Here is a 25,215-nt window from a genome sequence, read left to right as displayed (position 1 = left end):
ATTTATTTCATGTTAGTGCAAGGCTGAGTTTTTCACAGTCCTTGTCTTCTACAAACATGTTCCAGAGAAGCACAACAAATAAGCAAGCTGCAAGACACTGGTGTGTGGCTCTCACAACCTACAACCACTTTTTTATTTCCATCAATGCCTCCATATGTTTAAGTCACATAAAAGGATTTGTGAACTCCCTCAAAGCTCAGCAGAGGCTCACACATTGAAACACATTTCCTCACCGCTCAGATTCAGGCACATTCCACGTGTGCCAGTATTTCAAGTACTAACACAAATGTCACAGCACATAGGGTTTTGCAACTTGTGTTCATGGACAATTCTGGGCATAGACAGGGAAACAAAACCCAAAGCCAGCTGTTTCAGGATGTGTCAGCAGCCTTTGCAGAATAAGTCTTATTTTCACAGATCAATAATTAGATCCTGCAAAGCTTGAAGGGCGAGGGACCTCTGTTCTGATTAAGCAAGAGCACTGGCATTGCCCCATATTTTTAACTGGAAAGAATAGGCTGAAGGGAGAAAAAAAGCACGTTCAGATCTGAAAAAGTGATTGCTAAATCAAAAGCTATGCTCCAGAAGGGAGCTGGGGATGTGGGGAGGGAACCTGACAAACCAGAGAAGTGTCACCATTCACAGAGGCTGTTACAATCAAATCATTGTTACACAGAAGGCTATAACATAACTACTCTGTACTGCTAAGAGTTCACATCACTTTTTCATGTCAGTTTATTCCCCTTTAATCTCCACTCTCCTTCAGCTCTGGATTACCCCCAGGCCCCATCCTGGCAGATAACCCAGGGTGCAATGAGCTGTCACTCCACTCCATGCCCCAAACCTGGTCTTGCAGGGAACTGTTGGGTGACTGCTCAAATCCAGACACAGTGCCAGGATACCTCCCCCGCCAGTGCCCCTCCTGCATGCATTACTGAACTTTGATATGTAGTCCCAAACATAAGCAGATGTCTCTGGTCTTGTTCACAGTCAAACCGAAAAATACGGTTAGACTGCAGCCATGCAGTTACAGAAGAGAGAAAGGAATCAGACGATGAAGCTGTGCATTACCTCTGAGGGCCATTTAACCCAGGTGTGCTTACACCTGACAGCCAAGTCTTTCATGACACTCACTCCACAAAATTTATGAGGACTGGGATACTGGAGGACTGCTTAGTGTGACCACAAATCCTGCCACTGAGAACATATGTGGAATAAAGAACATTAATGCAAAATATGTAAAGCTAACCCAGTCTAAGTGCCCAGGCAGGTGTGCCCCAGGCCTCCTCTGCCTTCCAAAGGAGGGAAGAATCTTCAAAGGCAGGTATAGAGGCAGGGGAGGTTTCCAAGGTTCAAATCAGCACTTGCAAATACGAAGATGTTTTATCTCCTGAGACAACTGATTATTTTCCATCAATTAGAAGCAAACAAAAGCTGGTGCCACCTTCAAGAAACATGTGCAGGTGCAGAAGTTGGAGCTCCTGAGTTCACTAGCACCTCAGTCCCTCACACTGCCCTGGATAACTCACTAACCTGCTCATCCCACACTCCCCAATTTGGGAACTGGGGAAACACTTGTTCTATTTATTCCCATCACTGTATAATTCCAGAACATAGTGCCTTCTTTCCTGATCCTTTTCACTTGCATGGTGAGAACCACCCCTGAAAGCACTGCAAAATTGGTGAGAAGAGTGGAGAATGGTGCCCACAACATGCAGTGTTTCTAGGAACACAGGGCAGGCAGTAGGCCACGAGTATGCAATGCTCCACTTTCAGTCAGATATCTAACCTTTGGCTCCAATGAGTTAATGGGGATTTAATCGAACACAGCAGCAGTCCCTCCTGTGGCGTGGGACACAAGAGGGACTTCTTGGGAAGCAGCTCAGCAGTACTGTCACACAGTGTCCTTCTGTGCTGTCTTACTGAAAAAGAACCAGCTCTGTCTTTCCAGAACATAAGGGTACAATCATAGTCCCTTCATAAAGAGAATCACAGAATTATCTAGGTTGGAAAAGACCTTGAAGATCATCCAGTCCAAGCATCAACCCAACATTAACAGTTCCCAACTACACCATATCCCTCAGCGCTAAGTTGACTCTACTCTTAAACACCTCCAGGGATGGGGACTCCACCACCTCCCTGGGCAGCCCATTCCAATGCCTAACAACCCGTTCTGTAAAGAAATGCTTCCTAATATCTAGTCTAAACCTAGATATCTAATCTAAACTATAGTCTAAACTAATATCTAGTCTAAACCAATATCTAGTCTAAACCTAGAAGATGCAGACGACAGCAAAAACAGAGCTTATAAAATGGAGGGTCAAGCAGGGAAACCAGGAAAGCACGTGATAAGACTCTCATTCTGTACGATCAGTCTATTATTTTCCTTTATGAATAACTAAAGAACATCGCTTATCTCTGAAGCAAGCTTACCCACTCTTTCCCCACATGGATGCCTGCCCTGGTTGGGGGATCACTGCTATTTCTTTAATGCTGACAAAGAGGTCCTTGAGATTTTTGCAAGGTCAGTGCTCAGTGAAAAAATTTAGACAAGCCTGAGGTTTAGTTAAAAACAAAATGGACAAAATATCCTTTCAGCAGAGCTACTGTCGTTCCTGGGTATTTTCACTAGAGCTGCTTGCTGCTAGAAGCCAATGCTGACCAGGACCACCATGCAGAGGCAGTGTTTGCCCTCAGGAAGGGGTTAACCACGACAGGTGGCTGAGGACATCCTAGGGCCAGCAGAGACAGCAGGGGGCAAGAGGCCTCTCCTACCTCTTGGCAGGACACAGCTGCCCCCAGTCCCACTTCAGCTTGGCTGAGGGGATGGAAACTCCAGGGAAATCACAGGAAAAGAGCAGGATGGGCTTTGATGCTAATATCAATGGGCAGAAAATATGTCCACCAATGGGGGGGATTCTTTCTTCCTCTTTTTCTAACAAATCAGCAGGATTACCCCACAGAAAATTTCAGGTGGTTTGTGTCTTACATTATTGCTTTTGTTCTAAATGGCAGGGGGCCTAGTTCTAAAAAGGAGAGTCCCTCAGCTCTGCATTAGGTTCTAAAAGTGCTTCTTGAAAATGGCTGTGAAAAATCAGCCATTTATAAATCCTGCTCACAGGCTGAGCCCTTCTGTCTGAGGACAGCTCTGACCAGCCCCTGCATGACCTCCCCCACAACAGGGCAGAGACACTGTCCGTCTGTGATGATGTGGAGCAAACAGAAGAGGGAAGGACATACCTCGATTCTCATGTGATGCAAGGTGGTCAAGTGCAGGTGCTGCAATAGGAAGGTGGGGATATGCTGATCCCACTCTCCCTCAGTGGCAGTCTGGAACAGTACAGAAGCAGTGGGAGCACCTCCCTGTGTGGTGTCCGAGGCAAAGGGGAAATGACCTGTACCTCAAAGATGTGTTACAGCAAGGAGGCTTTCTGCACACTGAAGGGCTCTGGAAGATGCTGCACATTTGAAATGGTCATGCTCAGCTCAGTTATTATTTTACAGGTGGACAGAGGAACTGAGATATTAGCAGAGCCCAACATCCTGAAACACCAGCAAAGAATTCATGTTGTTCACATCAACACCTGAATTCACCCTCTGAACTTCTGGTAGGCAGAGACGAGGCACTTGTGAGGTATGATATATCTCAGCCTGAAGCAAACATCTTGGGAATGTCAGTTGAAGCGCACCCTAAATGCATCAGTTCCTCTCTACTGCTTGTATGGGAGCTGGTGGTGACAGCTCCACATCAGACATCCATGATGAGCATCTAGCCTTTGGGCAAGGTGAGTCCTGCCCGAAGTGCCCATAAACTGCCTTGGACTGGGCAAGCCCTGGGGCTACAGGAGACCATGAAGGGTAGAGTGCAAGACATTGACTGCCAGGGCAATCACAGTTTGACACCAGTGTCATCTGTCAACAATTCTGTCAGAAAGTGTCACTGACAAAGACAAATTTTTCTAAGAAATCAAGTCCAACATTTCCAGGTTTTTTTCACCAGAGTGAAAAACAATTTGGCATTTTTATACTATTTTTACTTATTGTAACCCATCACCGGTGTGGAGAGTGTCACAAAGGAAGGTGATATAGAAACAAAGCAAAATAAGGTCCAAGCTCATTTTTAGGCAAATCTTCTGGCACATTCAGACTTTTCTTTCTTCTGCTTAGAATAAAAGATGGAATTTCAGAGTGCTCATACTAGTATACAACTTGCCAATTCCATGTTTCAGCCAACTCTATCAGATATCCCAGGTGGGGTCAGACCTTTTGAGTTCATTTACTACCCAGCACTGAAATCCAGCATAATCAGAAACATGCACCTTATCTCCTGTGCACAATCAGAACCCGCTAGTCTGGCCTGCCAACTGCATAGCATGCCACACTGCACCCGAAGAAACCAAGACCCAGTACCGCACATAAATGGTGCACAGCACTCTTATTTGTTGGATGATCTTTCTGTAACAACATTTTTCTTTGAAAAGTCACACCATCCTAGGGAGACTGCACGGTAATTACACGGTGCCTTTTGTGTTCGCCAGTTTCTTAATACTGGGGTGCCACAGAAGTAACACTACCCTGTCTTTGTTCTCTTTCCCAAAAAGACTTTAAAAGTACAAAACAAGTGATTAATGTCAGATTGTTAATGACCTATCGCTGTGAGTCTGACTGGAATGAGCAAACAGAACATATTTAACATTGCAGGTGCAGATCCAAGGACAAAAACAAAGTGGAAGAAACCCTTTACCCCTCCTCCTCTTTTCTCTCTCTTGCTTAACTCCTTTTTCCATTAGAGCAGAATAAAACCCTTTTGACTATACCGATACTCTTCCTAAGTATTTGTTCTGTCTGGCCACCACCAACCATTTAGGGTAACTGAACAAAGCACGAGCATATTTGTGAGCTGAAACTAAAATACCGGCTTTCACCTCTCCTTCAGAAAAGCTTTAGATTCACAGATCCCAAATGTACTTGTTTGGACACCAGCAACAGCAACTGCAGTGGCATTCCCCAGCTCTGTGTGTGCTGGGCAGCACTCCCCAGCTGCTCAGACAGCTACACAGGCTTTCTAAAGCAAAAAGCGCCTTGCTCATACTAGTATACAAGTACCAGCATCTGGGTAGGCTATCCGCTGCCTATGTAGATGGAGGGAGGACAGGAAACCCAGCATCACCATTTAGTTCCTTCACATTCAAGATGCTGTACAAACATCTGGGGGGTGGGTGGGGGAGACACCATTGTAGTTTCTGGGTGAGCTAGTGAGACAAGATGACTAAGTGGCCTGCTCAGAATCTGTCTCAGTAGCTGACAGTTCTGGCCTCTGCCTTAAGCTCATATTACAAGGCCATTTCCCTCTCCAAAAAAGGAAATACTCTGGAAAACCCATCACTCCAAAAGGACAATTAAGCATTCAGCCATTTAACTTAAGAGTACAATATAGTTCCACATGGCAGAGAGAGACAACCCACAAACAAACACTGGGAAGTAGATCCTCACCTCTGCTCTGTGCAGCAGACAAGCCCCTCTCCCTCAAGACATTCTAACAGGCTCACCATGAGAACAAAGGCAGCTTCCACCACCTCCTAGGCATCAACTCTGTCTCCCACCCAAGAAAGGCAAGACTGGGATACTCTAGCTATTCTCCACAAATCTGTAGGAGTAGCCCCACGTGGGCCATAAGAGCTGCTCTATCTTGGACCAAGGAAGGAGACTAAGGAAGGCACAGCTTTAGAACAGCACAGAATGACTGAGGTTGAAAGGGTCCTTTGGAGGTCATCTAGTCCAATGCCCCTACATCATCATCCAGATCATTAATGAAGATGTTGAACAGCACTGGACTCAGTATTGACCCCTGGAGCACAATGTTAGTTACTAGCCTTCAAGTAGAACACACACAAAAGAATGGCCTAAAATGGCATCCTTGTCTAGTGTCTAGCTCTTGCTTCATATTTCTTAGGAAGCACAAAAGCTTTCCCTGACCTCACTGTGACTGGTTGCATGGTATTTCCCGTTCTAGGAGGGGATGAAAGACTCCAATAAACAGGAAAGCACTACAGAAATAAAAATAAACCCAATGACTTTGTAATGCATACATTTTTTTCCAAATTCATTCTCCCTGTTCTTCAGTCTCACGTTTTACTTGGAAAACAAAAATGAGAAGCAGGAAAGCAACCCTTGCTCTGTTCACTAAAATTTCAGTACTGAAGTGAGAAATTAACCTTTCTCTCATTGCTGTGAGAAATCAACACCACCAGGAAAAAAAGGAAGAAAAAACATCCCACAGTCTAATGCCATCCTGGCAAATACAGCTCAGCCTTGGTCAGCCTCATCTGTTATCCCCTGTCACAGAGGACAGGGAACAGTACCAGCTGCATATGAAGTAGATCACACTGTCATTGGCATCACGTTTTCTAAGAAAAGACCTCCCAAGTTTGTGCTTCCAGAAGATTAACCCTAATCTCAAAAGTGGACATGGGTGAAGTAAAGGACAAATTCATCACGCTTAACACTGTGTGCATCTGGCTAGAGGCTTCCACGGTCCTCTTCATTACACTTGTCAGAATATAAGAACAGATTACACTCTTTGATGGAAAGCCACAGTGTCAAAGTTGGGAATGATTTTGTATTCTTCTGAATTATTTGCTTATGGCTGTAAACTACTTCATAAATACAAGATATGTGAAGCATAAAACCTCAGAGCAAACCAATTAACAGACCCCAAATACAAGTAAAATAACAATTTGAAATGTCTAGTACATTAGTCACAATTAGAAGCAAATGACATATTTGTTTTCCTGTTAAGATGCTAGTAAAACTGACATAGACATAAGCATTATTGGTTGTGTATGGACAATAGCTGTTCATTTTGAATATGAAATCACTGGTATAATCAAGGTTTTATAGAAGTCAAAGGCAAAATCCACAGTAAATTCAGCACAGTCATACAGAGACCAGAGATTGTATCAGTTGATAAAGGAAAACTCTCTATTCCCTCTGGATAAAACTTGCTGCTAAGATTTCACCAGAATGTCTCTGAAACACAGTTGAGGAAAAGGGTATCAAGTACAGAACAAAGGTTTGCTTAGACACCTCTGCATCAGCTACACATCTGTGCATTTGCATATTCCCTGGGAGTAGCTTGTGAGCGTCCTGCCCTATATTGCAGAAGTCATTCAAAGCTCTTAAGATCCATCTGTAGCTGGACTTAGTGGTTCCAGTGTAGTTAACAGAAAAGGTAACCTGGCAGCCAGTGATACACACATGGTTTCCTCTTATTTTTGGCACTATGTAGAGAGAAAACCAACTGATTCTGGAAGCACAAGTTAGTTTCCAATGGAACAAAAAAGAATCCATTTGCTTTGACCAGAAAGTGGGTATGTGCTGATAATGAGGGCTCTCAATTCATTCCGCTAGTGGCAGTTAGAAATACCCAAGCATTTTTTTAGTGTAACAAGACCACTCTGGCAATGGTGTCTTGCTGTTTGCTGCCTCAGACAGACTCCTTGCTGGGCAGACTGTGGCTCTTCTCTTTCCTACTCTCTCCTCCCAGAAAAATTACAAATCATTTGTTTATACATAGAAATGAACTAGCCAGCTATCTGAGATTGAAGAAACTTCCCCTTGCTACCATGAGATTTCCTTTCCCCGCACATTTTAATAAGGCACAAGTTACTCTGAAAACATGCAGAGAGCTATAATAATGAACAATAATCCTACATTATTATTTGTTTCCAGTACGTTGGGCAGGAAGATGCTATGTATTCAGTTAATAAAATATAACCCTTGCAAAAAACACTATAGAATGTTAGATCTAACTTAAAAAGAAAAAAATCAGATAGCTAAAGCTCAGATTTTATCTTGCAATTGCTGTGCATACACACCAGGCCCTCCAAAGTGACAGGTATTAAAGAGAAACTTCAATTAAGAATCTCAACACCTTGCTAAAATGCTTCTGTCAACACTCCAACCTAGACAAGTACATATCTACAGATTGTCCCAGGAAATGAAGCATTTATTCACAGAATATATTCTCCATATTGACTGATCTATTACTGGTGTTCTTAATTAATTGCTGGTGTTTTTAATTAAATAGAGGGCTGATTTAAACATCACTATGGCTGGAGTCACCTCACACTGATGTTTGTTATTAGAGAGCCATTAACAGTAAAAAGCATGATTATGCTGCACAGAACACTTCGTTTTTGTCTTTTTACAGTAAGGCATGACTTTCATTTTGGACAGCAGCGTGACACAAAGGGGCTGCTGTTTGAATCACAGAGTGACAGGAAATGAATGAAAAAAAGGAGGTAGAATATACTCACATAACTGTGTTTTAGCACAGAGAAGACAGTAGAAGTGGAATAATACAAGGAGACCATCAATTACCTTTGGGCGCTTCCATTCAACTTTCCTTGGTGGCGCTGATTGATAGAAAAGGGACTCATCTGAGGCTGGAAACTCGGGATCTTCGAAGAGCCGTCTCTGCTGGATACACTGCCTCTTCAGCTCGTGGTACTTCTGATCTCTGAAGAGTTGCACTGATGAAGACATATCTTTCTGTCTAGATAAGATGAATATTAGCTTGTGTAAATTATAAAGGCTCTTTAAAGTCCATAGATGATATCGCTCATTGGTCTTTAACAACAGAGCACATAACTTGTTCTAAACAAGTTTTGTTAAAAAAAAAAACAGATTATCAATTAGATTATGTTAAGCAGTAGACTAGAAAACTGTAAAACCCAAGAAGATCTTATATATTAAGATGATTTTTTTGGCTGAACAGAACTCTTATCAGGAAAGGCGTTAGAGAGTCCAGACCAGGCACAAACCCAGCATTTTGCTTTGTCTAATTGATTGGAAGGGTAACAGAGTGGGGCTTGGCTCTCAGTCTGTACCATGTGTGAAGGGCTGGACCATCTTTTTGTCCTGAATTATTCTTCTGGCCACTAAAGCTCTAATTATCTACTCCAACTCTTATGCCTAAAGAAAACAAAAAACAGATTTCCACAGTTCTCCATCTTAATTTAAGTGACAATACTTTGGCTGGTATTATTGTCTTTGAACTTTATATTTCATGGAACTGGATTCCCAGAAGCAGCAAATATTTGCAAATAACTGATAAGAATTTAAAAAGCGCCCAAAAACTCAGAACAACAAAAAAACCTAAACAGCTTGCTCTCAGGCCTTTGTTCCCAGAATCACAACTAACATGGCAAGTTTACATGGCAAGGTCACATGGCAAATTTGAGCCACAGAGCTCAAATAAATTGCTTAAAAACATTACAAATCACAAATCAACTACATAAATCATTCGGAATAGTTTGAAGTCTGGGGGATGTGAGGGATGCTACCTCTATTTCAAGAGAGGGAGTGGAGAGAGTATCTGAACTTACTCTGTTCGGAACGCTCCTGTGTGTCAATTCCTCTCCTCTTCCTTCCTGCCACGGGCTAGAGATCTATCTCCCCTTCCTTGAGTTATCTACAGCAATAAAGACAAATGCAGGCTGTCTTGATGTCAGATTGTAAGATTTAAACAATGTGCATGCAATGGAGCATGGCATCACATTGTCCTAGCAGCCTATTTGCTGTGTCCCGTTGCATTGATCTCAGCTCATGCTCCTTGAGCCACTTGCAGCACGATCTGGATGAGAAAACTAAACCAATCTAGGCTCAAGCCCCTCCAGGCATGCAAATGAACACAACAGAAGAAATACAGAAGAGTAATGAGGAACACTTGGAAATGTCAAATTTATCATGATCTTTGTTCTTGTGAGTGAAAGCTACTGCGGCCAAGATAGTCTAGGGATGGTTTTAACATCCCTCCCTTCCTCCCTCTCTCTCCCTTCCCTTGCTCCTCTCCCCCCTGCCCTAAAATAAATTAGTTGCTCCTTCAAGGATGAGAAATGCTGCTCTAATGCCTTCACTCATGGAAATGAGGAGAATACTCAGGAGTGCTCTTCTACCTTGTTGCCATTCTTGCACCCATTCCAAAGCCCCCTAACCATAACTCAGAGTAAACTACCCACAAGTGTAAGTACCACCTGATTTCTACCGTCAGAATCTTACATGGCAAAGCAATAGGACAAAGAACCAGTTTATTCTTGATATTTCAACCAGCCAAATATTCAAATGCCTGCTCATTCTCCATCCTTTCTCAGGGCAAAAATCCAGACATAAATTTTGCATACGTCAGGACTGTAACAACTTTGAGTCAAATCCTGATCCTGTTGGAGTTGATGGAAAAAGTGCTATGCCTTCAGCCAGGCCAAGGCTCCCCTTCCAGAACTGGGCCATGGAGTCCCTTAGTGACGTGTTATCCAGCTTCGACAAAACAAAACTACACTTGAATGAACTGCTCAAAACCAAAATGGCTCACTGATACTATGCTATTTTTTAGCAATTTCCTTTTTCTTAAGAGCTATGTCCTTGTTAATGATCTCCCTCAAAAAAAAGTCACAAGGCATCTCATCTGGCAGATGGCCTCCCAAGACAAAGCAAATAGGCTTGCTTCCCCCCACAAACAAGTTCTTCAAATTCAATTGCAGAAAAATTTGTCAGTTACACAAAGATAGCTCAGGGACAAAAAAAAAAAAAAATAGTTTGCTAATTTGGGTGGGATATAGATTATTTCATGATAATTGGCATTCTTGCCTATTAAAAATTCCCCACAAGCTAACTTACATTCTAACCCAAGCCTATTTGCAAGATATGCTTGTTTTTAAAATAGCTCCTGGGTGATAAGGTTTTCAGCTGTTGCTGCTTAATTCATAGAGATAGGTCTTTAACGACCTTGTTCCCCCACCCTTTCTCCCCTTTTATCTGCTGGACTGGAATGTGAGTCCTTCCAGGATCAACACCCTGTTACACAACAGGCAGTCTGGTAGCAATGCACAGAACATGGTCATAAAGCACAGCACACGAACTCCAGCTGCTACCCGCCTCACCCTGGGCTCCACAGGGCAGTGCTCACCAAGGGGAATGCTAACAAGGAGAAGGCTTCTTCTCTCCAAGCTGTTAACCCGCCCCTCTCCAGGCTCCCTGCACCACCCTGAGCAAATGACTGAGTGCCTGTTGTAGAAAGGGTCTCGGGCTCCCAGGGCTGCCCAGCCTGGCTGCTAGCTGCTTTCCATCCGCCCAGGAGACACTGAGCTCTGGAGCTGAAGTCCCATCACCATCTGATGAACTAGTAAGAACCCACTTTCACAGGAACCCAAACCCACCCCTTTTGAAACGCAACAGAAGTCTCTTTTTCTTGTTGGAAAGTCCATAATCAAGAATATAAATGCAGTTTCTACATAATAACCTAGTGGTTTGAGCACTGAGGATGGAGGACCTCAGCTGAGCCTCTCCTGACCTGGAGTGTTCACCTACCAGGACATGGCCTAACCTGGCTGAGACAGACAGCAAGCACCTGGCTCCCACTCCAAGGTTTATTTTTGAAGCAGCTCCCAGTTTTTGACCTTCAGTTGAACATCAAAGCTCCCAAACTAAAAACCACCCTCCCTCCTCCTTTCTTAAGTTCACAGTATGCAGAGGCACAGCTTCCCCTACTCTGCACCCTGATTTACCTCTGGTTTGGCTGACGCTCATAACGTACAGCTGCGTTGAAGAAACACTTAGCACAGCTTGGCAGCAGCTCTTTCCAGGGCTCCCTGCGCTGTCATGTGATAGAGAGCGAGCTGTGCACAGCGTAACGAGGGCTAAGAAGCACAGTCCTAAAAACACCATACCACAGTTTGGAGAGTTTGCTGCTCTGCAGAGAGAAAGAGACCCCTCCAGGGGAGGGACAGAAGAGAGAGGCAGTGGGGGAAACCCCCAAACAGCTCTACAGGTCAGCCATTCTTATATTTTTGGTTTATTTCCCTGGCCATATACAATTACAGTTTTGCTTTTTATTTTTTCCAGCCCCTGAGCTGAGCTCCCCAGCACTTCACCTCTCTGGGTGGCACAACAGCTCCACAGCTGACCCCAAGGTTTCTACAGCACAGTGGCAATTCCCCTTGATATCAGCAGGAGTACAGCAGGTCCCACATCTCTCAGCTTTCAACCACTGAGCTTTAAAGTCTTTCTCTGACCCTCTCTTTTTCCAGTGAGATTCCTATTTTGATCAGAAAAAGGATTTCAGCAGAACAGTGAACACGAGCCAGCACAGGTCTCCTTTTCGATCAGGCTCTACTCCCAGAGTCCCCTCCTCAGCCTGACAACAGAAGCATTTCATTTTTACTTACAGTCAATACTCAGAGATGCTTCCTCCTGTTGAAGCCAGCAAGAGTACAGCTAAATCACACACAACCCAGTGGCAAATACCAGCTCCTGGCGTTATTAGCAGCCTTAAATTAAAGGGACATTCACTTGAAATCCACTTCTTCACAAGAGCATTAAGATGCGCTTCAAGTATTATTTCCTCTGCCCAACAGTGTTTCTTTACACTCACATTTTCCTGTCTTATAATTTCTCTTCCCTATGTGCTACATAGAAGATCCACAACAAACAAGACTGACTGTCCAGACAGGCGTGTGAGGGAAAATTACACCCTTGCTACCATTAAATTCATGCAATAAGCACACAAAAACTAACAGAAGTCATCTCTTCTCAGCCCATCTTTGTTACTCTGTGTAACTAAGCGACACACAGGGTAAAAATTCTGAGGGAGAAGTTACTGCAGCTGTTAAGCCAACTGCAGCCCTCAGCAGTGAGCTAGCTTGCATGCAAAAGCATCCCTCCCACTCCCATCCCTGCAGGAGGGGCGCAGGGGTGGCACAGAGCTGGCACAGAGCTGGGTTTGCCTCCACAAAAAACAGTGCTTTCAGTCCCAAAGGCAAACACTGCCAAGCAGCTGCAGTGAACCCTCGGTTCTAGATGAAACTCCTCTTCAAGGAAGAGGCTTGGTGTGCTGTAACACATAGATTTTATTACGCACCCCACTTTTTTCTTCCAGTTGCAGGACTCGAAGGAATTTCCATGTACAGCACCAGAACTAAAGGGGCAAAGTGCATTTCTAGCCAGTATTTAAGGCTGCAGCTGAACATGCTTTGAACATGAAGCTGCTTCTTCCAGCAAGTGGATCCTGAGATGAAACTGCCCAAGCACACCCCAGCCTTGGGACCACATTCTAGCTGTTCCAGGAGCCCCTGTCTGGGAAGACCATGGAGGGATGCCAGAAAGGATTCACACAGCACATGCTGTGCTCTGGGGTAGCATCCCAGTGTTAAGATTATTATCGATTTGCAAATACCAAGCTTGCTTTTGTTTTATGCAAACAGTAGCCTTACCAATAACAGCCTACACCTGGTTCTTGGGTTTCTCTTTTGTAACTGCAGTTGTGTGCCTGTCTTGAGAATGCACAAAAACCTCCCAACTCTAAACTCTGTTCTTTCAATAGTGACTTATCATCAGACCTCAAAGCCACTGTTTGGACTGTGACAGCAAAGCAGGGACTCAAGTATTTAACTGTTTGCAAATATAGTTTAGTATTTTCCCAAACATCTTTCTCCAAACTCATGGCTTGCTTCAGAGCAATCAAATCAGTGAGTGCTTCCAAAAAAGCAGCCCTGCAGCCAAAAGCTTTAAATTACTCTGAACTGGGTTTCTGTGAAACTAATTCAAGGCACTTCCAGGTCTCCAGCTGGAAAAGGTTATTGCCTTCTCTTCCTATGCAGAATCATCACAGGTCCTTACAAAGCAGTGACTTTGCAAATTTGCATTAAGAGTGCAGTGGAATTTAAAGCAGTTGAAAAGCTTCTGCTTCACATATGTTGCGGTTTTGTAATCTTGGCTGTTCCACTGCTACTAATGCATCAGAAGCATCACAGTCCATAACATAGGGCATCACTACTGGAGAAATTTACTCATTCAAATTCCATAAACAGTTCAATGCACTGGGAGTATTTATGCTGGATTGGGTATCCTCCCTTCTTCTGCATCAGCCCATCTAAAAGTATAAAGTCAGTGTTAAATCTGTATTGTGTGGATATGCAATTGCATTAATAAGAGCATATTCAATTTGAATTAAATTCACTGCACAGGATAATTTAATAGTGCCCGGTCCAGTATTTAATGACCATGGTCCCAGGGCTTCGCAGTTGTTTTGGACTGCAATGCTCTTCCTGCTTGGATGAAATACCGAGTTTTATTTCGTTCTCTGGGGATACCATGATTGTATAGCATTAGCCCTTCTTTCATCCAGCTTTTGGATTTTTCAACAAAATAAGGTTAATTTGACTATTTTATGGCCTCTGTAACTCAGTACTTTAAAAGGCATATAAAGTTTTCTCTATCCAGCTCAGCTGAAGAATTGGCTGAGGGAAGGAAACGCATTTGTCGTCTCATAGAAACAGGAAGGTGCCAACATGGTTCTGCTGAGCCGTTTTGCCATACTTAGCTTTAAAATAGAGAGAGGAAAACTCACACGTTTTTGTCTGAGAATATCTGCCCACATCCTATCACTTCTGAGCAGAAATGCAGGGGAGACTAACTGGACACCAGGAATAGGACTGGCTACAACCTGTTTGCTTTCATGGACAGCATCAAGGCCTGGTAGAATCAGCTGGCTACAATAAAATTGATCACAACACTGGTACTGCAACATCATGGTGCTTAACCAAACCTTTCTCTCAGGTCTCACTGGGACAGAGAGACTTTCTATAGCACTTTAGCTGGGAGCAAGAATGCAGTTCATGCTGCAAAGCCTGTGTCCAAGCAAGATGGCTCAGGAGGGTGGGTGTTGATTCAAAACCAAGCCTGCTGTTCCACAAGCCCAGGAGCTGTGCAGGAGCTCCACCAGGAACCTTGTCATTGATTTTCACAGTTTGTTCTCTCTCCTACCTCTTTTCTAGATAAAATGCAAGCCCACTTCTACCCTTCAAGAAGGGAATGCTGGAGTCGGGGCTCACGCCCTGCAAACGCTCTGCAGCCCTTTGGGGTGCAAGGTGCTGGCTAACTGCACACTGCAGCCCCCCCAGCCCACAGCAGGAAGCATGGCTGCTCCAGCCTTCGGGGGCATGAACTGACCCGGCTGGGGCTGGACAGGGGGAGCAAACAGCAGCTGAGAAAAGCTGCACTTACAGGTGATCATGGCCAAGGGGGAATGACTCCATCTGGCATGAGCAGAGGGAGGCTGAATTTGTAGGGCTGATGGTCAGGGGTGTGTGTGATCTTTTCAGTTTGAAAACTGAGCAAAATCAACACGCATGTGTGCATGGGATTACTCAGTGGTACAATGCTGATTTCATAGTCAAAACCAGTCAAAGTCCTGGGAGAACACACTCAGAGAGGGTAAACTCTGGCTTTAATCCCTCTCTCCCCTCCTTGCCTTTTCTGTGAGAGTTTATCCTAGCGTAGCTGCCTGTGAAATAGCTTTTAACCATTTTCTCTCTCCACTTGGGCAAAGGCAAAGATTTAAAAAGGAATGGAGTCAGCAGCAGAGCGGACTTCTGCCTCCAACTGACTGATTTCCAGGTGAAACCTTCACTGGCTGAAATGCTTCAAGATCATTGCGAGCAGAGACAAAAACCCAGGGCTCCTTTCCTTCAATTCACCTGAGTGCTGAGAGAACCAGGCTACCAGGGACTGAGCTCAGCCACAGTCCCAGCTCACCTTCCCCTGCCATGCACCTCTGCAGCAGGAAGGGCTGTGGCTGGGTGCCAAGGCTGGTCCCCAAAAGGGAGCCCAGCAGTCTGACTCTGCTCACACCACAGAACTACTTCTCGGCAAAGGCTCTCAGGCAGCGGCTACTGCTATCAAAAAGTAGCTCATGCTGCCTCACTGCCTGCAAACAAACTAGAAAAGTGGGGGGTTTTGCCACTGTGTTTTGTGTGACTCTTGGTCCTGTCCACACATAACAAGCAAATTGCTGGAAGGCCTCTTGCACCAAGACCCTGAGGGGCTCAGCCAGAGGCACAACTTGTTTGGCAGCCACAGCTGGAAATCCATGGTGCACTGAGTAGCTCTGTTGTACTGAGCATGTACTAAGTTATGGGCACAGAAAGTACATGAACTATGGGACTATGTGACACTTAACAGCTTAGACATTAAGCAGTAACTTCAGTCAAGTTTTTCAGACTACATCTTAGCCTTAAGGTCCCAGCATTTTCCTCTGTCCCCCTGCAGATGCTCAAGTCCCTTGCTAGATCTTAGCCATCATTCAATAATTCAAAACTCTCCCTACATCTGGACTCTGAGGGTCTCTGACTCCTAGAGCAGCCAGGGTCACAGTACAAGGATGAATATATGGCACTGCAGATCAACATGTGCACACTTGCCTGCAGTTGACAAGCAAGATTAAAATGCTTTTCTAAACAGCTGTGCACCAACACTATGAGCACATGCTACCTTTTCAACAGGACTCAGAAGCAAGTATTCACGGTGGTCATTTCTGTTTCAGGACAGCAATTGCCACTTGCTTGTTTTTTGCTGCCACTTTGTTGCTCTAGTGAAAGGAGTCCTGTTTAGGGCTCTGTATATTGCACAGCATCCAACCTTAGCACAGCTTGATCCTTTAGCTATACTAATATAACAAGTCTTTTTAGTGAAGACACAAAGTGGCTATGTGACACATTTTTAAGGATATGTGGGCACACAGGATTTTCCAAAGTGCACAGGTGTCTGCATACTTCAAAAAACTTGACCTTCCACCATAACCTCAAGTCCAGACAGATTTGCAGCTAACTAGAGAGGTACAATTTTGACTTAAAATTACTTCTGAATTAAAAGTAATTTAATATGGTAGATGCCAACTGTTACAATCAACATTAACCTAAGACAAGAGATCTATAACAAGATCTAAATAAAACGCTAACAGCAACGTCAGTGGATTTGCTCAAACCAAGCATTTGTGCTGAAACCACAGGAAACATTTTTCTTCAGAATTCCAGTATCTCTCCATTCTGCCTTTTCATAAAAGTTAGTTTAAAAAAAGACCATTATTGTAAATTAACGGGTAGCTCCCTATCAGGCCACTCCATTATTTTATGTATCCACTTACCTATTATTTTAGACACAGTATAAAAATCACTGCTGCACAAGAACAACAACCAAAAAAAGTAAAATACCCACTTGAATTTCACAGTGAAAGAATCCACACAGAAAACTGACAGTATTTGTGGAAGATCAGAGACAGTATGGAGAATGGAACTATATGAGCACTGAGATCAAAACACACTTTAGCAGTCTGTTCCCTTTATTCGGTATAAATCTTAATGATACCTGTAGAGAGAAGACTAGTGTTAGACTGGTTATCCCAGAAGAAATGAGAGCAACCATGCTTTTGCAATAAATCACAATGAGCGCTTGGCTCGGGGTTAGCATACAGTCAAGATGTAACTTTCTGAAAGAAATACACATTACAGCAGTAAACAAAAGCATTTTCTCACTGTGCTGGCTGAAGTGCTCATTACTAGTAATACAGAGAGTTTTCCTCTTGACGATAAAGGTGCGAATCAAGTAAATATCAGTTGAAAAGCTACCTCTAGCACTTACCTGCTGAGGTCTGTCCCTGCTCTGAGACACATCAAACTCCAGAATGACTCCTGCAAACAAAGATCCCCTCGGCTTCTTAACCTGAAACTCTACGGACTGTACCAAGATCACATCACCGGGGGGGTGGGATGACCCTTCCAGTGATGAGTCACAGGGACACCAGGAAACTTTCCAAGCAGACCCAAAATGCGGAGCCTTGTTTACTCCCAGTAAACTGTTTGTCAGCTGAGATTGTGACTGTAACTGTGAATGAACTTTTAAAGAAGGAGACGAGGCTGTTTGGCAAGAGTTGCAGGCATTTTTTTGTACGAAAACCAGGGCAGATTAATGTGCACCATGAAAAAAAATTATATTCCTTATTAGGCTGCACACTGTTCCTCACTTGCATAAAGCCAGTGTCAACGCCTCTGCCTCAGTGGGTCCCTTCCGATAACCGCCCGTCCAGGCTGTAGAGAAAAGAATCACGCACGGCTTCTGTGGGACTCACAGCCGGGTGGGGTTGTGCAGACCAGGATGTGCAGCAAAACCCACGAGTGACTTTGAGCCCATGACTCCGAGCACCATGGTGAGCCTGTAGCAGCCTCAGGGATGACTCTCGCATGCTGCCGGGTACTTTCTCCTGCCTTGGCTGTTCAGTCTAGAGCTGCCTAATTTTGCTGTTCCCGTTTCATTTGTGGAGGGGAAAACAGCCTGAGCGGGGAAGAAGCACTGTCTGGGAGAGCCACAGAAGATTCCATAGGTGCCCAGCCTCAGCCCCAAGGAGGCTGAGCTGCTCCTGGGCTCTGTACCACAGCGAGGCAGTTCTTCATCTCAGATCTTTCACAACCCATCCTCACTCAAGCACTCACCCTGTCTAGCTCCTCTCCCTGTGCTAGTAAAGGAAGATATATCACCTCATGGGGGTAACAACATAGTTTAGAACTCAGAAAAGAATACATTTCTCTGTGCTGTGGCAAAATAAAAAACAGGACAAAAATAAATTCACATGAAGAAACGGTTTTGGTGAAACAAACTTCTCTCCCTACTCTGCTCAGCCTCAATCTCATTTTGGATAAATCCTAAACGTTTGGATGAATTTGACATGAAATTTTTCTCATTTGAGGATTATAACACTTTGTCTTACCGTTATCTGGCTTCTATTTATATTTTAGTAAATGTAGTCCAATTTTTGAACAAGGACAATTTCAGAATACATTACAAAATTTGATTTGTAACAGTAGTTTTAAATATTCTCTTCAATTTCCTTCCTCCATTTAGACCTCCTTATTTTATAGCATAACTGGTCTAAGTTTACAAATAGGTCCATTCTTTCTCCCAAATCTTGCTATTCAACAAATCTCCTATTTGCCTAAAGGTTTGGATCTTGGGGGATGAGTTACAGCCAGAAAATACTCTGAAGATGAAATGGGAAGTAGCATCATAAATTTCTGTACTGCAAGGTTCGCTGCAGGACTGTTTGCTCTCTTACAAAGCACTTACCCAACTTCCTGAAATTTGGACAGAAAGCCCCTGGAAGCTGCCACTTACAGTTTTAACATTTAATGAGTAAAAAAGCCCTACATACTAAAGCCATGTGTTTTCAATTCATGACTGAGTAAGTAGACCAGAGTTTAAATCATAATAAAAAGCTGACGTCTGCCTATATATACACCACGCGCACTGTGATTCATTTGCACAGTTGAGGGAAGAACATGAAAAATCCCATGTGAGTACAACAAAATTCTACATTTTGCAAGCTGATAATAAATATTCACAGCTTATATAGACGTGTTCTCACAGTAGCTGCCTTTGATCCAGAGTGGAACAAAACCGTGAGCACTTTTTCAAATGAGTATTAAATGTGGTGGTGTAATCCAAGAATTGTATGTGATTTGTCTGGGCTGAGGAGGAGCTCTTGCTGGAAGCCTTGTCAAGAGACAGGAATTCCTTTAGACAGGCAGCAAGATGAGCCACACAGGTGGCAACCGAGAGCAATCCAACAGCTCTGGTCTCAGCGCAAAACCATGGCAGAAAAAGCTTGTAATTCAATGGGGCTATGCCAAAGCATTCAAAGAGACATGCTTGCATATACAGCTGTGGTCTGGAAAGAGGTCTCACTGTGGACAGTTTAACTTTCCAACATAGTACCTGAAATCCTTGGATGTTCCCAGCAGCCTTTAGCCTCCCTGCTGGAGGTGTCCTGAGCACCATCATCACGCAATCCTCTGGGCTGGTTCACATCAATGACTGTGTTGCATCTCCAGGTGTCCCTGATGTCTGCACTGCTGTCTTGCACAGCCTGCTAACACCCCCCAGAACAGCACCCCACCACCCTCTCCCCTGCTCTAGATTTGCTGCTTTCCAAACCTGACTCATGCCTGCACCCTCAACAGGCAAACAAGAGCCCAGAGCTGGCTCTTTGTGTAAAGGCACATCACAGCGCAAGTAAACAACAGACCTTCCTCCTTTGCAAGACAGTGGTTCCCACACATCAGTACACTCAGCACCTAGCTCTGCCCCTCAGAACCCCCCCATACCTCCATAAATACATGCACTCCCCTACAAGGGTACACCTTGCTGTCTGCACAACCCTGCATCCACAGACAACTCTAACACGCCTCAGTCCTCAACTTCCAGCCACAGGAATCACCCCTCACCACCCTTCCTGGCACAGGGCAGCACAGCCCAGGCTGCAGCACAGGTGCTGTGCCTAATGCAGAATCACCCACAGCTGCAGGGAGAACACAGCTCTGTGCTACAATAGGGCAGTTTATAACATGGCTGCCAGAGACTACAAGGGGCTCTTTTGACCCAGGCAATGTCCACTGGCTCTGCCTTCCTGTGGGGCTGTCAGCAGAAGGTTTGATAGCAGGATACACAGAACAGCTATGGGTTTACCAAGGCAATGGGCAGCACTTCTGAACAGTTATTGAAGTGGTTAAGAGGTATCTCAAATAAGGACGCTAGTGGGTATCAGCATTAATTGTGACTACTAGAATAAATGAACTGTAGTGACTAAACAAGAAACTGTTCCTTTGGGAGCAACTTGACCCTTCATCCCAAGCAGTGAATGTGGCACGTTTCCCATCTGCATCTGTTTCAGCTCTGCTGGGGCTGTCACATCTCTGAGGTCTGAACAAGGCAAACATTAGCAAGATCATAACAATCCTGAACAATGGCCAAAGCAGGTGGTAGCAGCAGAATTTGAACAGGCTATGGTCCAAAGCCACCCCATTTTATTCATTCAGTACCTGCAGCATCCTGCTATCTAGGACCAAGCATTGTTCCTCTCTTCCCACCCAACCATGATCCAGGAGAGCTACTCTTATGGAAACACTCTCTTCACAACAAAGGATGCAATAGCAGGGTCTCCTTCATGCCAAAAGACTTTGGTTTCACAGTTCAGGCTAGTTCCAGATTGCTTTGCTCCAATAGCTGTTCTCATGCCTGTCAGAAGAGCCATTACTGCAGGTGTCTCAGTGGATTTGCCCCACTCATGACTATTTATCACACAAGCCTGCAACCTGCCCATCACGTTGCAAACACGCTCCACTGTCAGGTTCTCGTGTCCCACCAGAGCTATATTCATCTATTATTCACTTAATTTCATGGGGCGATTTGTTAATAAAATATTAGGTGGTTTCCAGCAGTGATTCTACTTTAATCCTACATGTTTACTCTACTCTTTCTAATTTAAGCAGTTTTGTACAGAGAAGAGCCCGAGAGATAGAATCTGAAAACTAACCAAGATTCACTAAAACCTCTCAGAGTTGTATAACCAGCTGAGGTCTGATTCTACTCAACAACAGCATTTTGAATCTGGATCACTCATCCCAAGCTTGCATCTTAGGATTTTGATAATAAGTCCCTTCATTCTTTCTTCATAGCAGAAATGGCAGGAGGGATTGAAGCAAGGGATCAGTGCCAGACTGATGGTTTGCTGGCGGTGAACCTTCTACACAGCACTGAATAAAAGGAAGACAACTCCTAAAACAGAGGGCACAGAAGGGGCTGTGCTTTGCCTCTGGCTAAAGCTGTCAGAGAAGCTTTTTACCCACTGTACAGGGCAGGACTTATCCCCCAACCACCTTAACCGTAATCATAAGAAAAATTGCTAAACCTTGAGAAACAAAAGGCCCAATTCTGCAAGTCAGAGTGGCAGTAGGGAAAACCAAGGCAGCATTGCCATCTCTCAGGTTCCCTGCAGGAGCAAGATTTGAAGCAGGTGTTTGGAGTTATTTTTCAGGCAGGCTGGTCATGGGTGGAAAGGAGACTGAAGAGGAGGAGAGGAACACGGCTCCAGAGCACACACAGCTTGAGGGAATGGCCCCAGGACTTCCCTGAACAGACACAAACCTGGCTTGCCTATGAGCCCTTCAGAGAAACCCTTCAGCTCTCCCCCAGGCCCCAGCAACAGAACCGTTGCTCAGCACCATGCTTTCCGCTCCCTGATGGAGCACCCTGGCTGCCTCCTGTAAACCCCTGCAAGACCCGTAAAAGAAGCAGAGCCTATTGCATGCACCAACACCCCTTCTCTGAGCAGGAAGGGTCTTGCAGGAACTGTCTCCTTTGTGGAGGTGAGGGCACATGGAGCGAGCCAAGCACCCTGACTGGGAGCAGATAATGGAGGGGTGAGCTGAGGGGGCTTCCCTTCAGCTCTGGCTGGGCGGGTAGGGCATCCCACACCTTCCCAACTGGAAACCCCGAGAAGCTGTGAATAAATCAAGGACGCTGCTTGCAGCTTCATCACCTTCCTGCTGTCCAAGAGCGCTCAGTACCAGGGTTGCATGAGGAGCCCCTTCGACAGCCGCTCCTTTGGCCCGGTCCCCGCCACGGGGGGCGATTCTGCCTCGGCCGGCGCAGCAGCCGGGGCCCAAGAAGAGCTCCGGGGCCCGGGAAGAGCTCCGCGGCCGGAGCGGGCGATCGAGTCCCGCGGCCTTGAGGCCAATCTCGGTGCGGCGCGCGCCGCCGCCTCACGGACCGGGACCCTTGGCCGGGCAGCGCCGCCGCCGCCCGCTAGGTGGCGGCCTCGCCCAACGGTGCGCGAGCGGCGGCTGGCGCCAGGCGAGGCGGCCCCGCCCCGCCCCGCCCCGCCCCGGGCACCGCCCGCCGCCATCTTCGTGCCGGGGCGCGGGGGAGCGCCGGGCGTTTTCGGGGGGAACTGCAGAGTGGCTGGCGTTGAGTTTCAGGGATTCGCCTCTTCTGCGGGGTGGCGCTTTGGGCCCCGCGGGCAGTGCCAGTCGCCTGCACTGCGAAAGGCCAGGAGAGCCCTCATCGTGTGGCCCTTGGGTTCACCTCAGCCTGGGCCCGGGCCGCGGGCATGTTCTGTGGGGGCAGGCCGTGCCCAGCGGTGCTCAGAGAGAAAACGGCGCAGGGACTGGAGGCTGGGACCGCTTCCACAGCCGGCTGGGACTTGGGGCAAGGCATTCTGCCTTGCTGTGGTCCCGTGGAAGAGGCAGGTTTTTCCCCACGAGTGTTGTGGCAGATGTTCTCCATGGGGGTGTGGAGCTCATGCTGGCAACGAGGGCCCTGGAGAAAGGCAACGAGACAGATGTTTTTAGAGGCACGCAGGAAACACGATATGCTGCCATTTACCATTTGTGTAGGCAGACGTCAATCATGCTGAAAAACACACATGAAGAGAAAACTCCCCAAGGAGCTTACAGAAGACAGGAGTTTCCTTCTCTTTGAATTGCCATTTGTATTCCGGGTGTTGTGTAAACATTAAATATTTAAAACATTGCCTGTAGCACTCTTGTTTCTCGGTGGGATTTGGATAAAGCTGTTCCTGTCTCGGGGTCATGAGAAAAGCTCTCAGGCTGAACTGTTTTCCCTTCTCCATCTGAGCAGCTGAGACCTCTAGGAGCAGTGCCCCGCTGAAACAGGCTTAAATCAAAGCCTCGTTTAACGTTAGGAGGAGTTGGGAGGGGATTCGGTTTGCCCTGTCACTCATGGTCTGCTGCAGGAATAGCGGCTGGGCTCCTGGGCGTGTGTGTTGCACTGCACTCCTGGGCAAAAGGCCCGGGGTGATTATCCTTCCTGCTGGCACCTGAAATGCAAAGAAATTCTAAGCCTGCTTTGGGCATCTGTCCCGTGTTTTGGCTGTGGCCCTAGGGGACACCCCAGGTCACACAGAAACCTGTGGCCACATCAGGAGTTGAAACCAGCTCTCCTGAGTAGTATCCTACTGGTCTAATTACTCTTTTCCTAATGCTGTTCTCTGACATTTTTAAAAGTCGCAGCTGATCTACTTTCTGACCAGCAGCAGAGTATCTTGAGTCTTTTAAAGATTTAAGGATATTAAGGGCAGACTTGTTTTTCTGTATCTAAATCTGTGTCAAGGGGACAAGAGGGTGTTTTTTAGTTTCTGCTTTAATGGAATAAGCCATGAGGGGGATGCTGTACTTGCCCATGTGTGCCTGGGAACTTGTCCCGCAGTACTTTGTCATGAGACACTAGCATAAGGAAATTGTCCTTTAAAAGGAGCTATGAGGAGGGCACGGGAGGACGCATTTGCCCTTATTCTCCAGTTCCCCAGCACATAACTGCATGGCCTCCCCTTTCGGTTCCCCTCCCCACCCAAAGGACAACCTATTCATTTGCAAAGCTACAAAAGCTTGGCCTCATCTCATTGCATTTGGCTCATCTTCCTGCTGCATATGCACAGTAGTACATGGGTGGGCGACCTCATTTGAGAGTTGATTTCATTATAGATCAAGTGTGTTCCTCCCCTCACATATCTCATAGTTATCTTCTTCACTGATGAGGACTTCTTAATTAAAGCATGAACAATTTGTGACAGAACAGCATCTTCCAAAGATTTTCTTTCCTGAGTGCACAAATGCATTGTTCTCCAAAGGCCAGACTGGTGATCTGTTAATTTAAAATCTAGGTTTTGTTGCTGCATCCTGCTGTAGATGCTGGTCACCTCTCTAGGCAGTATAGCAAGAATCATAATTTACAGGCTGATTACAGATTTAGCTGTGTATGCATCTTCATTTTTTGGTTGTTACAGTCAGGCTGCTGTACTGTGGTAATACAAGCTTAGGTTGGCTTTGCTTCCTTATTTTTCAGCAAAGCTGGGGCTGAAATGTCAGAGAATGGCATTGTTGTCCCTATCCTGTCCCCAAAAAGAGCAGTTGAATTCCCCTGTTCCACCAGCAATTGAAAACCGAAGGAGATCATACTGCTTGTGGGAAGAAGGTCTTTCTGGCTGCTCTAGTGCTCTCTTCCAAGAGCCTTGGCAGTCTTACAGTGATCCTACCCTGTGTCCCAAGGGCACCAAGGTCACATCAGTGCAGTGCTGCAGCAACCAGCTCTACAAGGGAGCTGTGCTGCCTTCAGGACCTAAGCTAGTGCTGTGGTGCTGCACAGCTCAGATCTCTTCACCGTGTCATGCTGTGTGATCATAGAATCATGGAGTGATTTGGGTTGGAAGGTACCTTAAAGATCATCTAGTTCCAACCCCCTGCCATGGGCAGGGACACCTTCCACTAGACCAGGTTGCTCAAAGCCCCGTCCTACCTGGCCTTGAACACTGCCAGGGAGGGGGCAGCCACAGCTTCTCTGCGCAACCTGTGCCAGTGCCTCACCACCCTCACAGGAAAGAATTTCTTCCTTATATCTAATCTAAATCTCCCCTCTTTCAGTTTAAAACTGTTACCCCTTGTCCTATCCCTACACTCCCTGATCAAGAGTCCCTCCCCACCTTTCCTGTAGCCCCTTTAAGCACTGGGAGGCCGCTCTAAGGTCTCCCCAGAGCCT

The 25,215-nt window shown here is 45.6% G+C and overlaps 1 protein-coding gene and 1 long non-coding RNA gene across 3 annotated transcripts in view; both read right to left on the bottom strand.

Moving 5' to 3' along the window:
* The window catches only part of CAPN6 (calpain 6), a 65,837-nt gene extending 48,335 nt beyond the window's left edge, over positions 1-17,502 (bottom strand). The window contains exons 1-3 of one of the 2 annotated variants that reach the window (XM_074882654.1): positions 17,473-17,502; positions 9,390-9,475; positions 8,383-8,557 (exon numbers count right to left, since the gene is read on the bottom strand). In XM_074882654.1, the coding sequence (XP_074738755.1) occupies positions 8,383-8,547 (165 nt within the window). In that variant the 5' untranslated portion in view covers positions 8,548-8,557; positions 9,390-9,475; positions 17,473-17,502. Of the gene's footprint in view, positions 1-8,382; positions 8,558-9,389; positions 9,476-12,224; positions 12,251-17,472 lie in introns of those variants that run through there. The other variant, XM_074882655.1, reaches the window with a different exon arrangement.
* The window catches only part of LOC141949269 (uncharacterized), a 191,895-nt gene that overhangs the window by 53,110 nt on the left and 113,570 nt on the right, over positions 1-25,215 (bottom strand). The gene's annotated exons all lie outside the window — the stretch shown is intronic.

This window comes from Strix uralensis, chromosome 13 (assembly GCF_047716275.1).
Source record: "Strix uralensis isolate ZFMK-TIS-50842 chromosome 13, bStrUra1, whole genome shotgun sequence".
Lineage (NCBI taxonomy): Eukaryota > Metazoa > Chordata > Aves > Strigiformes > Strigidae > Strix > Strix uralensis.
The sequence above is the reverse complement of the archived record's forward strand: the minus strand, read 5'-3'. Positions and strand labels throughout refer to the sequence as shown.